This window comes from Dendrobates tinctorius, unplaced genomic scaffold (assembly GCF_039654945.1).
Source record: "Dendrobates tinctorius isolate UK_male_01 unplaced genomic scaffold, ASM3965494v1 ptg000082l, whole genome shotgun sequence".
Lineage (NCBI taxonomy): Eukaryota > Metazoa > Chordata > Amphibia > Anura > Dendrobatidae > Dendrobates > Dendrobates tinctorius.
This window is the reverse complement of record NW_027361750.1, coordinates 24,875,067-24,889,034: the sequence shown is the minus strand read 5'-3', so window position 1 is coordinate 24,889,034 and position 13,968 is coordinate 24,875,067. Positions and strand designations below refer to the sequence as shown.

Here is a 13,968-nt window from a genome sequence, read left to right as displayed (position 1 = left end):
GTCCTCCTCCCCTCGCATCCCATTATTGTCCTCTCCCCCACCCCATCATTGCCCTCTTCACCACCTCCATAATTTCCTCCTCCTCCACCACCACCATCATTGCATTCTCCCCCACCACCCCATCATCATTTTTTTTCCCCCACCACCCCATCATTGCCCTCTCCATCACCCCCATCATTGCCTTCTCCCCATCACTCCCATCATTGCCTGCTCCATCACCCTATCACTCTCATCATTGCCTGCTCTATCACCCCAACACTCCCATCATTGCCTTCTCCATCACCCCATCACTGCCTTCTCCCCATCACTCCAATCATTGCCTGCTCCATCACCCTATCACTCTCATCATTGCCTGCTCCATCACCCCAACACACCCATCACTGCCTTCTCCCCATCACTCCCATCATTGCCTGCTCCATCACCCTATCACTCTCATCATTGCCTGCTCCATCACCCCAACACTCCCATCATTGCCTTCTCCATCACCCCATCACTGCCTTCTCCCCATCACTCCAATCATTGCCTGCTCCATCACCCTATCACTCTCATCATTGCCTGCTCCATCACCCCAACACTCCCATCATTGCCTTCTCCATCACCCCATCACTGCCTTCTCCCCATCACTCCCATCATTGCCTGCTCCATCACCCCATCACTCCCATCATTGCCTGCTCCATCACCCCATCACTCCCATCATGGCCTTCTCCCATTACCCCCTCATGGCCTTCTCCCATTACCCCCTCATGGCCTTCTCCCATTACCCCCTCATGGCCTTCTCCCATTACATCCTCATGGCCTTCTCCCATTACCCCCTCATTGCCTTCTCTTACCCCCTCATGGCCTTCTCCCATTACCCCCTCATGGCCTTCTCTCCCCATCGCGGTCTTCTCCTCATGTCCCCATCTCCTCAAGGGCCAGGCTAACCTACACACACAGACACACACACAGACAGACATACACACAGACATACATGCATTCACACACACACACACAGACAGACAGACACACATACATACATACCCACACACACAGACAGACAGACATACACACACATAGACATACATACACATACATACATGTCCAGGACTCAGGTCACACGGTGGTCAGGGCCCAGCCAGGAGGAGAGTGACAAGTCAGGACTCAGGAGCCGCCGCTGGAGACAGCCAGTCAGGGAGCCGCCAGTGCCGCTCATTACATATGCTCATATGTAATGAGCCGCTCATTACTTATGCACATAGGTAATGAGCGGACTCAGAAAGCAGGAAGGAGTGGACAGCTGCGCTGACTGACGCCGCTGAGAATTGAAAATCATGGAGATAATAAGCACGGGGTCCGGGGCTGCATTAATATTGCACTACCCGGGTAGCGCCGATTGGAGCCGGGGACCCGGGTGGCGGGCCCCTATATGGGGCCGGGCCCCAAAGCAACCACTTCGGCTGCTACCCCAGTAGTTACGCCCCTGGTTTGAAGGACAGGGCAGAGTTGAGAGTTACTCCGAGACAGCGGATTTCAGGTGGGAGAGAGAGCGTGATGCCGTTTACCATAATAGAAAGATCAGGTAGGGAAGATACGTGAGATGGAGGGAAGATAATGAGTTCAGTTTTGTCTACATTGAGTTTTAGGAAGCGAGAGGTGAAAAAGGAGGATATGGCTGATAGACACTCCGGGATTCTGGACAGCAGAGAGGTGACATCAGGGCCAGAGAGGTAGATCTGAGTGTCATCTGCATACAGGTGGTGCTGGAAGCCATGGGACTTTATGAGTTGTCCTAGGCCAAGAGTATAGATGGAAAAAAGTAGGGGCTCCAGGACAGAGCCTTGGGGGACTCCAACAGATAGAGGGCAGGTTGAGGAGGTAGTGTTGGAGTGGGAAGCGCTGAATGTGCGGTCAGAAAGGCATGAGTCAATCCAGGACTGGGCAAGGTCTTGATGCCAAGGGAAGAAAGAATTTGTAGTAGCAGTAGGCAGTGGTCGACTGTGTCGAAGGCAGAGGACAGGTCGAGAAGGAAGAGGATGGAGAACTGTCTGTTAGCTTTGGCTGTAAGTCATTAGTAATTTTGGTCAGGGCAGTTTCAGTGGAATGTGGGGGCAGAAGCCAGATTGGACCCTGTGTCAGAGATGACCTCAATGTGTGAATAAGGTCAGACAAAAGGACCGGGTCCCGATCTATGGACACCAGCCTAGGAGAAGCTTTTAAATGTAATTTCCAGCTCAAGGGAGGGAGGACACACCACGGCTTGCACAGAATAGTGCCATACTGCCAAAGTGGCTGAGCAACCCATCATTATTTTGTCTAGGTTTGAAGTTGGGCAAAACTCTAATTTTTTCCAATGAACCAGTTTCCTATAGTGCAGAAAATAAGGTCACATAAAAGACACCAGAATCTAAAATGGTGATATATGGATCCATATTTCAGCATCTATTCATATGTATTTGAATGTAAATTTTGCTGGTGAAGAACCTTCTCCACATTTTACTTATTTATATTCAAAAGACTGTATCAATATACCAAAGATCTGTTGAGTCATCAATGTCAACATTAATGTAAAATCAAATATTACCCTGGGAGAATATATTTTGGATCATATTTTTGTCAAATTTAGGATATAGCTTACCTAGATCCACATTTTATGAATCACACAATTGGGGAATACACCACCAGACTGAAGGAAAAAAAAATTGGTCACTGCTTTATTTTCTATTCACTCATTGCTTTGACTTGATGTATATACTGTACGTTTGCCAAAGAGAAGCTTGCATTTTTTAAATATTTTCAATAAAATAAGAGTAGATATTTTAGTGCTTGGTTATCAACAATTCCCGAATCATTCACAGTCCTAGAATTTTTTTCTTCCCATGTAGACTATTGAGCATCACTAATACAAGCTGGTATAATACCCAATAACAAGATACAAATGTGAATTACTTGTTGTATAGCAGATCTGATTCCTGGATTAATATATTATTCATAAACTAAACCCGTCTGTGTGTGCTTATGAAAATTATGTCAAATCCCTGCATTCATTACTTTTTAGAATCCGCTGTGGAACTGAATAAGATAAATTCTTTCGACACATCAACAAACGGAAAATGGCAACTTCAAGTGCTGGGTACTCCGACTTTAGAAGAGGACGTGGATTTGTCTGTTGTTGTCTATGGCAAACATGGGAAATCTTCACCGCAGAAAGTAACAAACATGGACTTGGATTCTTTTATGGTGCGAACTATCTTAACATTATATGTATCATGCTTTATTTGCAGTTTATTATACAGTATATGTAACATGTTCTTCTGATGTAAGATGGGTAAAGTAATGGTTCTCCTTAAAGAGACCAGTTGAAAGTTGAGTCTTACAATTAAAGCTCCATGGAAGAAAAGTATGTAACTTGTCTCTCATATATCTCTCAAGTACCATCTGCTTGTAGTATGTACACTATGTCAGTGTGTGATGGTCTACACGTAAATGAGCTTTATAGCACAACCAAGTATAAATACCAAGCCAAAAACACTTTTACAGACAGATTTTTCTGGCCATTTTGCCGTCAACAATGTAGTGTACAGTCTGGCTTGGAAGAAGTGCAGCCTCTATACTCGTCTGGTCTTATTAAGGAGAATCAGCATTTGCCCATGGAGGCATTAAGCGCTTTGCACTAATGTAACCTGCAGAATTAATTCAACAAGTTTTTCTGGTGTAAAGCGAACCGCTTTCTTCAATATTTGAATCACTAAAAAAACTCTAAATTACATTTTAATTTATATATACGCCAAAACAGTGTTAAAAGTAATAAAATTTTTCGGTCAGAAAACAAAGACTTATGCAAAAAGATCAGTGAAAAAAATTTAAAAAGTTATGGCTGCTGAAAAGCTATGGGGCAAAAACAAAAAAACGTATATTGTTAAGGTTACAGAATAGCGGATTCACCAGGGTTGAATTTCCTTAAACTTTTGGTTTCAACCAAATTTGAGCACTTTGATACTCAATTTGCAGAACAAAAAAAAATTCTTGGCACCATTTATCACACTGCTGAAGCATCAACATGCTCAATAGCTATGACATCTAGCAGATTATAGGGTCAGTATCTGATTCATCTCAGATCAGTGGTTCCCAGTGGAACACAGTTTGGCAGAGTTGTTTTCCATTTAAGAGTCACTGGGTAAGTCTCTTTCTCCTGAAGTATATAAGTCCTTACGGATAGTGGGATCCTCTCTCTCTCTCTCTCGTAGAGTATAAGGCTTTATGGTTTGTGGGCATGGCCATATTTAGAGTTTATGCTGCCCTAGGCACTTTTAGTGGTGAGTATGAATATAGCACCACCCTAGCTCCGCCTACACATCTCAAACCTTCCAAAGTCCCACCGCCCGCTCTTGGAAAAACTCATCTTCTGCACCACATCCTCATCAATCTGATATTAACAGTTCCCAGCAAACACCAGATCACATATATAGACAGCAGCTTTTGTTTTGGCCAAAAGAATTTTTAAGCCACCACTACGACAAGGTAGACTCTTTTGGCCGGGCCCTTCTCTACTCTAACCTATTAAACATTTCTTAAAATATAAAATGCTATTTTTAGGTATATTTTTATTTTTTTTTCTTTAAGGAAATGAGTCACTTTTTTTAGAATGACCATTAATACCACATGCAAGGGACAAATACCATCACACCATGACCAGACGACATATTACCAACACATAGTGATGGAATAATACCACGTACAAGGAAAAAATACCTCCATACCATGACCAGATCACATTACCATCACATAGTGACCAGATAATACCACAAACAGGAAGAAATACCACCACACCATAACCAGATCACATACTACCACTACATATTGACCAAATACTACAATACTGGTCATTAATTAAAAAAACAACACTAATGCCATTATACACAGGAACTCTGTATATAGTGTCAGTGTACAGAAAATACAGTGTTCACTGGTGACATTATACACAGGAGCTCTGTATATAGTGTCAGTATACAGGTAATACAGTGATTACCAGTGACATTATACACAGGAATTCTGTATATAGTGTCAGTGTACAGGTAATACAGCGATCACCAGTGACATTACACACAGGAGCTCTGTGTATAGTGTCAGTGTACAGGTAATACAGTGATTACCAGTGACATTATATACAGGAGCTCTGTATATAGTGTCAGTGTACAGGTAATAGAGTTTATAGTGTCAGTGTACAGGTAACACACTGACTCACCAGTGACGTCTCTAACTGAAGTCCTTCATCTTTGCTTTTCTTTTTCATGGAGCACAGACCACCATCATTTCTTCCAGCCAGGACTCATCTCTGCATAAAATAACACAGTTACTTAGAGCACCGCTTCCAGAGCACATTCTCCACTTTTCCCTTTCTTCTACCCTACACATCTGAATACAGACGTGCACCCATAATTAATATATAATTAGTTATTATTAATCCACCACTGCGCCCCCACCAACTATAAATAGCCATTTTCCACACTTAATAAATATATACATTAATTAGCCCTTGTACTCTTTCCTCCAATTCATTAAGTCACTGCATCTTCAATGCCCTCCACTATGTGTCTCCCGCTCCCCCTATTCAAAATATTTACATGCCCCTTATTGTCATGTCTTCTCTCTCTCTCCCACCCCCACCCTCTATTCATTATCAGCTGCTCTCCCCCCACATTCAATACATCATTTACTTCCACCACACTCAAAATTCATCATTATTTGCTGTCCCCCAGGTCCTCATTTTCTTTCCCCCTCCCCCACCTTCAATTCAATTGCTGTCCCCCGTCCCTCACTTCATCATTTGCAGTCCTCCTCACTTCATCATTTGCTGTCCTCCTCCCCCCTGTCACTTCATCATTCATAGTCCCACTTCCTCCCTCACTTCATTATGTGCAGTCCCCCTTCCCCTCCCATCATTTGCAGCCCCCCTCCATCATTTGCAAATTACAGCCCCCCTCCATAATCATTTGCAGCCCCTTTCATCATCTGCAGATCCGCCCTTTCATCATGTGTAGATCCCTCCTTTCATCATGTGCAGACTCCCCTTTCATCATATGCAGGCCCCCTCCTTTCATCATATGCAGGTCCCTTCTTTCATCATGTGCAGACCCCCCTTTCATCATGTGCAGACTCCCCTTTCATCATATGCAGGTCCCCTCCTTTCATCTTATGCAGGTCCCTTCTTTCATCATGTGCAGACCCCCCTTTCATCATGTGCAGACCCCCCTTTCATCAGAAGCAGAACCCCCCCTTTCATCATGTGCAGATCCCCCCTTCATCATGTGCAGATCCCCCTTCATCTTGTGCAGACCCCCCTTTCATCATGTGCAGACCCCTGTTGTGAATTCTCTTTCTGGTCTTCCTCTGGTTATTACTGAAGATAGTAGAGCTGGTCAGATTGACAGAGGGGTTGCAAGTTCTCTTTCTGAGCTCCCTCTGGTGGTTACTGGAGGTAGTGGAGCTGATCTGATTGACAGAGGCTTGCCACCTGATAATGAGGATGACAATTGGAGATCTGGGGTTTCAGATTGGGATTTAAGACAGCTGTCTCCCTCTATCCCTGCTGGTGATTTTCTTCCTGTGCCTTCTGAGGTCTGATGTCTCCTGCTCTGTCCCTGCATGGTTCAGCTAAGTGGTTCATTTGCTATTCTGTTTGCATTTGATCTGGTTTTGTCTATTTCTGCTTTGTGCTGGTCAGCCAGCTCCAGCTGGGGCTGTGCTAAATCACCGCCCATATGTTACTTCTTGTGCCAGTTTGTTTTGTCCCCTGTTATATTGGTCTTTTTTGCTTTGCTTTCAGAATATACCAGAGTGCTGATATAGTGGGGCGAAGTCGTGCGACTTCAGTGTTTTTATGCATCAGACATGTTGGACATTTTGCAGGGTTTTTTGCGTGATTGCAGACAGTGTCTTTCCTTTCCTGTCCTGTCTAGTCAGTGTGGGCCCCATCATTTGCTCAGTCTATTTTCCTGCCTGCGTTTGTGTTTTCATCTTGTCTCACTGACAATATATGTTTGGGGGCTATCTATTCCTTTGGGTTCTGCTCCGGGGCAGTTTAGATTTCCCCTTTCTTGCTTTAGGCTTAGTTAGCTCTCTGGCTGTGCCGAGGCATCTAGGATCATCGTAGGTACGCTCCACAGCTACTGCTAGTTGTGTGGATAGGATCAGGGGTCTGCAATCCGCTTAGTTACCAACCTCTCTGGCTTTCTGTGACTTAGCCTGGGCCTGCTATCCTCCTCAGTTACCCATTCATAACAGACCCCCCTTTCATCATAAGCAGAACCCCCATTCATCATGTGCAGACCCCCCTTCATCATGTGCAGACCCCCCCTTCATCATGTGCAGATCCCCCCTTCATCATGTGCAGACCCCTCCCTTTCATGTGCAGAATCCCCCGGCGCTGGGCTCATTTTCATCCTCCCCCGGGCCCCCCATGCATGGCTGGGCTCACGCCGCTCACCTGTCCAAAGCACGCGGTCCCACTCCATGCATGTGTATGCTGTTTCCAATTACCAGGCTCCAGGCGCCGGTATTCTTCCTGAATATGGTAGTGAAGTGGTGTCCATATTCATGACCTTAATGAGCGGTACCACGTGACCGCTCACACAACGAGAGGATCCAGTGCCGGAGACCATCGAAGCTGCAGGCACCACTGGGGGAGGTGAGTATAATGTCATCAAGGGGGAGGGGAGGAGAGGGGGAGGGGGAGCGACCCCAGCCAAAAAAGAAAAAAAAAGCATTGTGCAGGTGCCGCCCCCTCGCAGAGTCCCGCCCTAGGCACTTGCCCTCGAGTGCCTAGTGGGAAATATGGCCCTGTTTGTGGGGCTCACTTCTATAAAGTGTAAGCGAGAAAATCTAAAAAAGCCAGCAAATTTGAAGTTCCAAAGAGCAGCTCATCCCTAATTAAGATCCTATTGGGTCTTGTTATTATGGGTTAAAAGAGATTTATGAGCTTAAAGACAGACGGTACTCAATAAAAATAAAAATTAGATCAGCATATGAAACCATCTATTTTATGCAACAAAATGCTCTGTGGTGTTAGAGACCCATTATTGTCCCAGAACCTGGAGCCATCAGAGAACCCTCTTGTAGCCTGGGGGCTAGTCTAACTCTACTGGTTACTGAATACACAGAAAGTCATCTTCTAGCAAATGTAACTTTACTATTTCTACATTTTCACTTGTACAGAATTTGGTTCTGTGTATATTCACAATATTTAATTTCTTAACACCCTATGATGAATATATAAGTCATGGAGCAAGTCGGGGGGATCGTGTTCAGGAGCTAAACCCAATCCATATGTGGCTGATGCTGGCTAATTTACATAGCCGACATCTGCCTCTAACAGCCATGGCTGGAGCTGAATTCTGCTCGTTCCTATCTATTCAGATGTTGTTGTCAATCCCTCTAAGCAGTATTTAAATGTAACACACAGAAGTGCTCATGTGTACCATTTACCATCAATGTCGCTGCCATTTTGGTACTCCGAGAAGGCTCAGCCCTAGGCATGCAGTATATACTGTAATATCAAGCTCTGTGCTGTAGTATTGCAGTGTACAATAAACATGACTAGATGATTGCAGTTTCAGATTTTAAAAAAATAAAATATATAGAAATTTACTGTAAATTACAACCTTTTCCTCCATTAAAAATACAGAAATGGGAAAAAAAACATCTTGTATTGCTGCATCCAATCCACCAAAATATAAATTAATTAACCCATACAGAAACATCAGAACCACTGTTCTTTAGGCACCACACTTCCCCCCCCAAAATTCCGTCATTTTTACTTTGCAATGAATACAGGAAAAAAATAAAAGCCCAAAAATGACATCCGTTTCACTAGTTCAGTTGGAACTTTTTTCACATTTTTTCAGTACATTGTATAATAAAATGAATTAGGTCATTCAATATTACAATGCGTCCAGTAAAAAAAACAAGCCCTCATATGTCTGTCGACAAAAAAAAAAAGTATGCTTGGAAAAAGAGGAAATAAAAATGAAAGGGAAAAATTGTCCAGGCGTTCAGGGTTCAATGCCCTTATTGCTAGTTAGAGATATTCCTGATATTATCATATACCAAATTATGGATGTATAAAACATATTAACTTTATCAATATTTCTACCGAGAAAATGACACATAGATAACGTGCCATAATATTTAGAACGTTTTACAATGGAAAAGACAAATTTTTCAGCTTCTACTACTTGCATTAGAATTTGTGCCAAGTATTGTACATAAATATTCAGATTTAGAAGTAATTTCTTATATGATCACTTCTGACAGCTGAGTGTTGGAGATATCGGGAATATAATAAAGGCTTCCTTCCTGTCCACGGGTCTGAGCTTTGAGAGAAGACTCCACTTACAGAAGGTACATGTCACGTTAATTGATTGTGATTGCTTGATAGAAATTCTACAGTGGCTCTCGCCAGTAATTTCCTAAAAAGAAAAACTCTTTAAAGTCATATGCATTGTAATGAACAAATGCCCTTTGAATAATTTTCAGCCTGGTTAATACATAACAAATGAGCTTTAAGTATGCACAAGATGTTCTTTTATGTCTTCCTATCATGCAGTATTCATCTGAAATACCACAGTGCAGATAATCTAGCCTTTATTGATGTCCATGCAATGGGCACTTTTTCTTTTTAACAATCAACATTTTCTTAAATGTACAGTGGCTTGGAAAAGTATTAAACTTCCTCCCCCTGCTATCTAGCTTACAACCTGGAATTACATAGGTTTTTTTGAGTATTTGCATCAGTTCATGTAAAGAACATTGCCCACAACTGTGAACATTTGGTTCTCTTTTTATTGTTTAGCAAACAACAAATAGGACAAAATAACTGAAAACTTCAGTGTGCATAACTATTCATCCCTCTAAAGTCAGTACTTTGTAGAGCTTCCTTTTGCAGTAGTTACAGCTGCAAATCACTTTGGATAAATCTTTGTGACCTTTCCACATCTTGCCACTGGCACATAGCCCATTCATCAAGACAAAACTGCTTGAGCTCCTTTCATCCCAGCAGTATGATGCTGCCACCACCCTGTTTCACAGTAGGGATCGTATTCTTGGGGTGATGAGCTGTGCTGGTTGGCAAGAGGCATAACAGCTACCTAGTTGGCCAAAAAGTTACATTTTGGTCTGATCTAACCACAGCACCTTCCTCCATATATTTGAAGAGTCTCTCACACGTTTTTTGGCAAACTCAAAACGATCCTTACAAATGTGGGTGTAAGTAAAGGCTTTTTTTCTCCACACTTTTCCATAAAGGCCACTTCAAAAGAATGTATAGCTTATTGTGGTCTTATGAACAAATATTCCAGTCTCTACAGCTCCTTCAGGGTTACCTTTGGTCTCTGTACTGCCTCTCTGATTAATGCCCTCCTTTCCCGGGCTGAGTTTTGGTGGGCGGCCCTCTCTTGGCAGGTTTGTTGTGGTACCTTGTTCTTGCCATTTAATGATAATGAATTTGATGGTGCTTTTTATTTTTTATAACCCACACCTGACTTATACTTCTCAACAACTTTATCACTGACTTGTTTGGAGATCTCCTTGGACTTCATGGTGTTGTTTGGTTAGTGTTGCCTCTTGCTTAATGGTGTTGCAGCCTCTGTGGCCTTTCAGAAAAGGTGTGTATATACTGACAGACCATGTGACACTTAGATTGCAGACGAGTGAACTTCTTTTCGTTAAGCATGTGACTTATGAAGGTAATTGCTTTCGCCAGAATTGTTTAGGAGCTTCATAGCGAAAGGGGTGAATACATATGCACATAGTACCAATTTTTAGTTATTTGAGACCATAAATTCAATTTATGCCTTTATTTTTCTCACTTCACCAACTTAGACTATTTAGTGCTGATGCATCACACACAATCGGATTACAAAAATATTTAAACACAGGTTGTAATGTAACAAAATAGGTAACATGCCGAGGGGTTGAATACTTTCATGACCATATTGATAATACTATCCCAACCATCAGTTCTACCTTTCTGGCCTAATTGTGTCTGAATGTTTTGCACGAAAAGCCCTACCATGGTAAAGGATTTAATGCAATGCTTTTGCATTGCAGAGCATTAGATCAGCTTCTCACGTGTAGGGAGGAGGTGTGTCAGCTTGTGCTCTGAACAGGAGCTTACAGGCCATCATCCCTGGGTGATCAGATGGCCATATTTTGGCCCGGTGTCACCTTGGAGACCATCGGCAAAATGCGATTGCAGTCGGCTCATGTCGGAAAGTGGTTAATAGGCTGGGAAGCTCCATGGTTTTTGGCCCCTTCCCAGACTAAGACTAGCTCACAGCTGTCTACTTTCCATTATCTGGTTGTTAAAAATAGGGGGACCTCAAGCAATTTTTCTTTTTTTATATATATATGTTCATAAAAAGCTGGCAGATAAGCTTCACAGAGCTTTTAAAAGGGAATCTGTCACCCCATTTTAGCCCTATCAGCTGTCAGATCATTTGCTTATCTACAGCATTCTGTAATGCTGTAGATAAGCCCCCGATTTAACTTGAAAGTTAAGAAAAACAAGTTGGATTATACTCACCGGGGGGCGAGGGCGGGTGCTGTGGGAGTCGCAGTCCGGTCCGGCGCTTCCCATCTTCATGCGATGCCGTCCTCCTTCTTACTTCTGCCTCGGCTTCAACGCAGGCGTACTTTATGTGCCCTGTTGAGGGCAGAGTAAAGTACTGCAGTGCGCAGGCACCGGGAAAGGTCAGAGCGGTCCGGCGCCTGCGCACTGCAGTACTTTACTCTGCCCTCAACAGGGCAGATAAAGTACGCCTGCGCAGGAGCCGCGACAGAAGTAAGGAGGACGGCACTGTATGAAGATGGGAGGTGCCGGACCGGACTGCAACACCCATCAGACCGGACCGGACGTCAGGGTGAGTATAATCTAACCTGTTTTTCTTATCTTTCAGGTTACATCTGGGGCTTATCTACAGCATTACAGAATGCTGTACATAAGCCCCTGATGGCTGTGCCGGAAGCTGATAGGGTTAAAATGGGGCGACAGACTCCCTTTAAATATCTGACAGCTATCTATCTCTCTCTCTATTTATCTAATGATCTATCAATCTATATCTGTAAATAAGGCTGCTTTATTAGTTAGAAAACTAGCTTTAAATGACAGAGATTTACAGTATGTAAAAGATGAATGTTAAAAACGCATTGCATTTGCATGTCATATGGATGCTAGCTGAGAAAAATCGCATTGTACTCGCATGACACTCATCTGACTTTTCAGAAGCAACATCGAAGCAATTTTTTATACGCAGACCAGAGCGAGTATTTACGCTCCTTCCCTAGGAAACTGCCCACCTCTGAAATACTGCAATGAATGAGCAGTAAACTATAAAGTTAAATATATATATATATATATATATATATATACAGTATATCTGTTCTTGAGAATGGAGAGGATTTTTAATAAGAAATAATTTGTAAAGTTGCTAGTTTTTACAGGGATTTTTCAATTTTAAGCATTTACAATGATGAAGCAATGCCTTTAAATGAAGCAGTACACACGTTTCATTCTATGTTTTTCATTATTTTGATTTCCTAAGACTACGATGCATCTAAATGGCAGTCACTGATCATATAGGAATCTAAACATGTTTTTATCAGTTATGGGGTGATGACTGCAAAATTATTATTGCAAAATTATTATTTTTGGTATAAACTTGTTATCCAGGTAAAGCAGCTCCATCAGGTTTCATATGTTTGAAATTAAGGTGTAATATTCTGCTTTAGCAATATCATTTATATCAAATTTTATTTAAAATCTAAATAAAAAATGTGTATATGGCTGACTGAATTAAGAAACAGTTTTGTCACCCAATTGATTTCTCAACAATATATTTCTCTATTAAGATCCGTATGAGAGATGTGGATACCAACCAAGAAATAGGCTTTTATCCAGATAATGTCTACTTACCTGGTGATGATGGCACAGAGAATGTGGCTGAATTAGCAGCAGTCCACCCCAACCAACCACCATTGGATGGTAAGGTTTTAATCTCAAAGGTGTTCTGCACGTTCATTAAGTCCTTTCCAAATGTCCTGTTTTAGGATGTAGGGTATTCTTATATAGCTGTGCCTTACACCCAATCACCAGCTGTTCACAATATTCAAGAGCATTTCTGTGTTACTGGGTTATTCATTGACTTCAATGAAACTAATCCATTCTTCTGTAGCCAGGGAAACCAGAGGGCTAAATGGCAAAAATCTGTAATTTGACACAAACATGGCCTTCAGTATGGTGAGGATACCGGGAATACATTTCTGACTCTAGCATGTCTCCTCGTGCATAACAGTTCACTTTCCTCTGTCTATTTGGGAGCCCGAGACGATGCAATATACTGTCGTGGTAGTAGTCCAGCAAATGCGGACCATACCTGCGTGGTGAACTGAAACACAAACAAACAAATGGACAATAACCTCAGTAGTAAGCTCATTAAGGCTATACAGTCCAATTTTATGTCTTACCATGACCAAATGTACTTTCCATGACTTTAGAGCGACATTTTCCTTCCAAAAATCAGACTCTCAGAATTTTGATGTTGTTTTATTTTATGGTAAATGGAAAGAGTGTGGTAAAAGATATGTGTGGTTCCCTAAAAAATGACTTCTGATTTATAACTCTTGGAAAGTCCCGGAAAACATATAATTTAGGGGCACATGGGATCGTGCTGCTCCCCCTCACAGCTACTCTCCATTTTTCTATCTCTCTCATTGTTTTGTGGTTATAGGGTTAATTTGTGTTATTAGATTTGTCATATACAGGTGATTTCATTCCTGGAGTCACGTGATTGGCTTCTGCTTGGCGACAGGATTGTGATTGGCAGGGGAGTATTTTGTCGGGCTCAAACACGGCTACTTAAAAATTCCCCCTGCATGCCAGTTCTGGGCAGTTTACTTTAGGTTCCTGGACGAAGAACATCCTCAATCTGATGGAAG

General features: G+C 42.4%; 1 protein-coding gene across 1 annotated transcript in view; it reads left to right on the top strand.

Moving 5' to 3' along the window:
* Positions 1–13,968, top strand: part of RP1 (RP1 axonemal microtubule associated) — a 742,035-nt gene that overhangs the window by 563,644 nt on the left and 164,423 nt on the right. Inside the window, exons 40-42 of the mRNA XM_073583994.1 lie at positions 3,035–3,216; positions 9,289–9,375; positions 12,883–13,015. Coding sequence (XP_073440095.1) covers positions 3,035–3,216; positions 9,289–9,375; positions 12,883–13,015 — 402 coding nt within the window. The remainder of the gene's footprint in view (positions 1–3,034; positions 3,217–9,288; positions 9,376–12,882; positions 13,016–13,968) is intronic.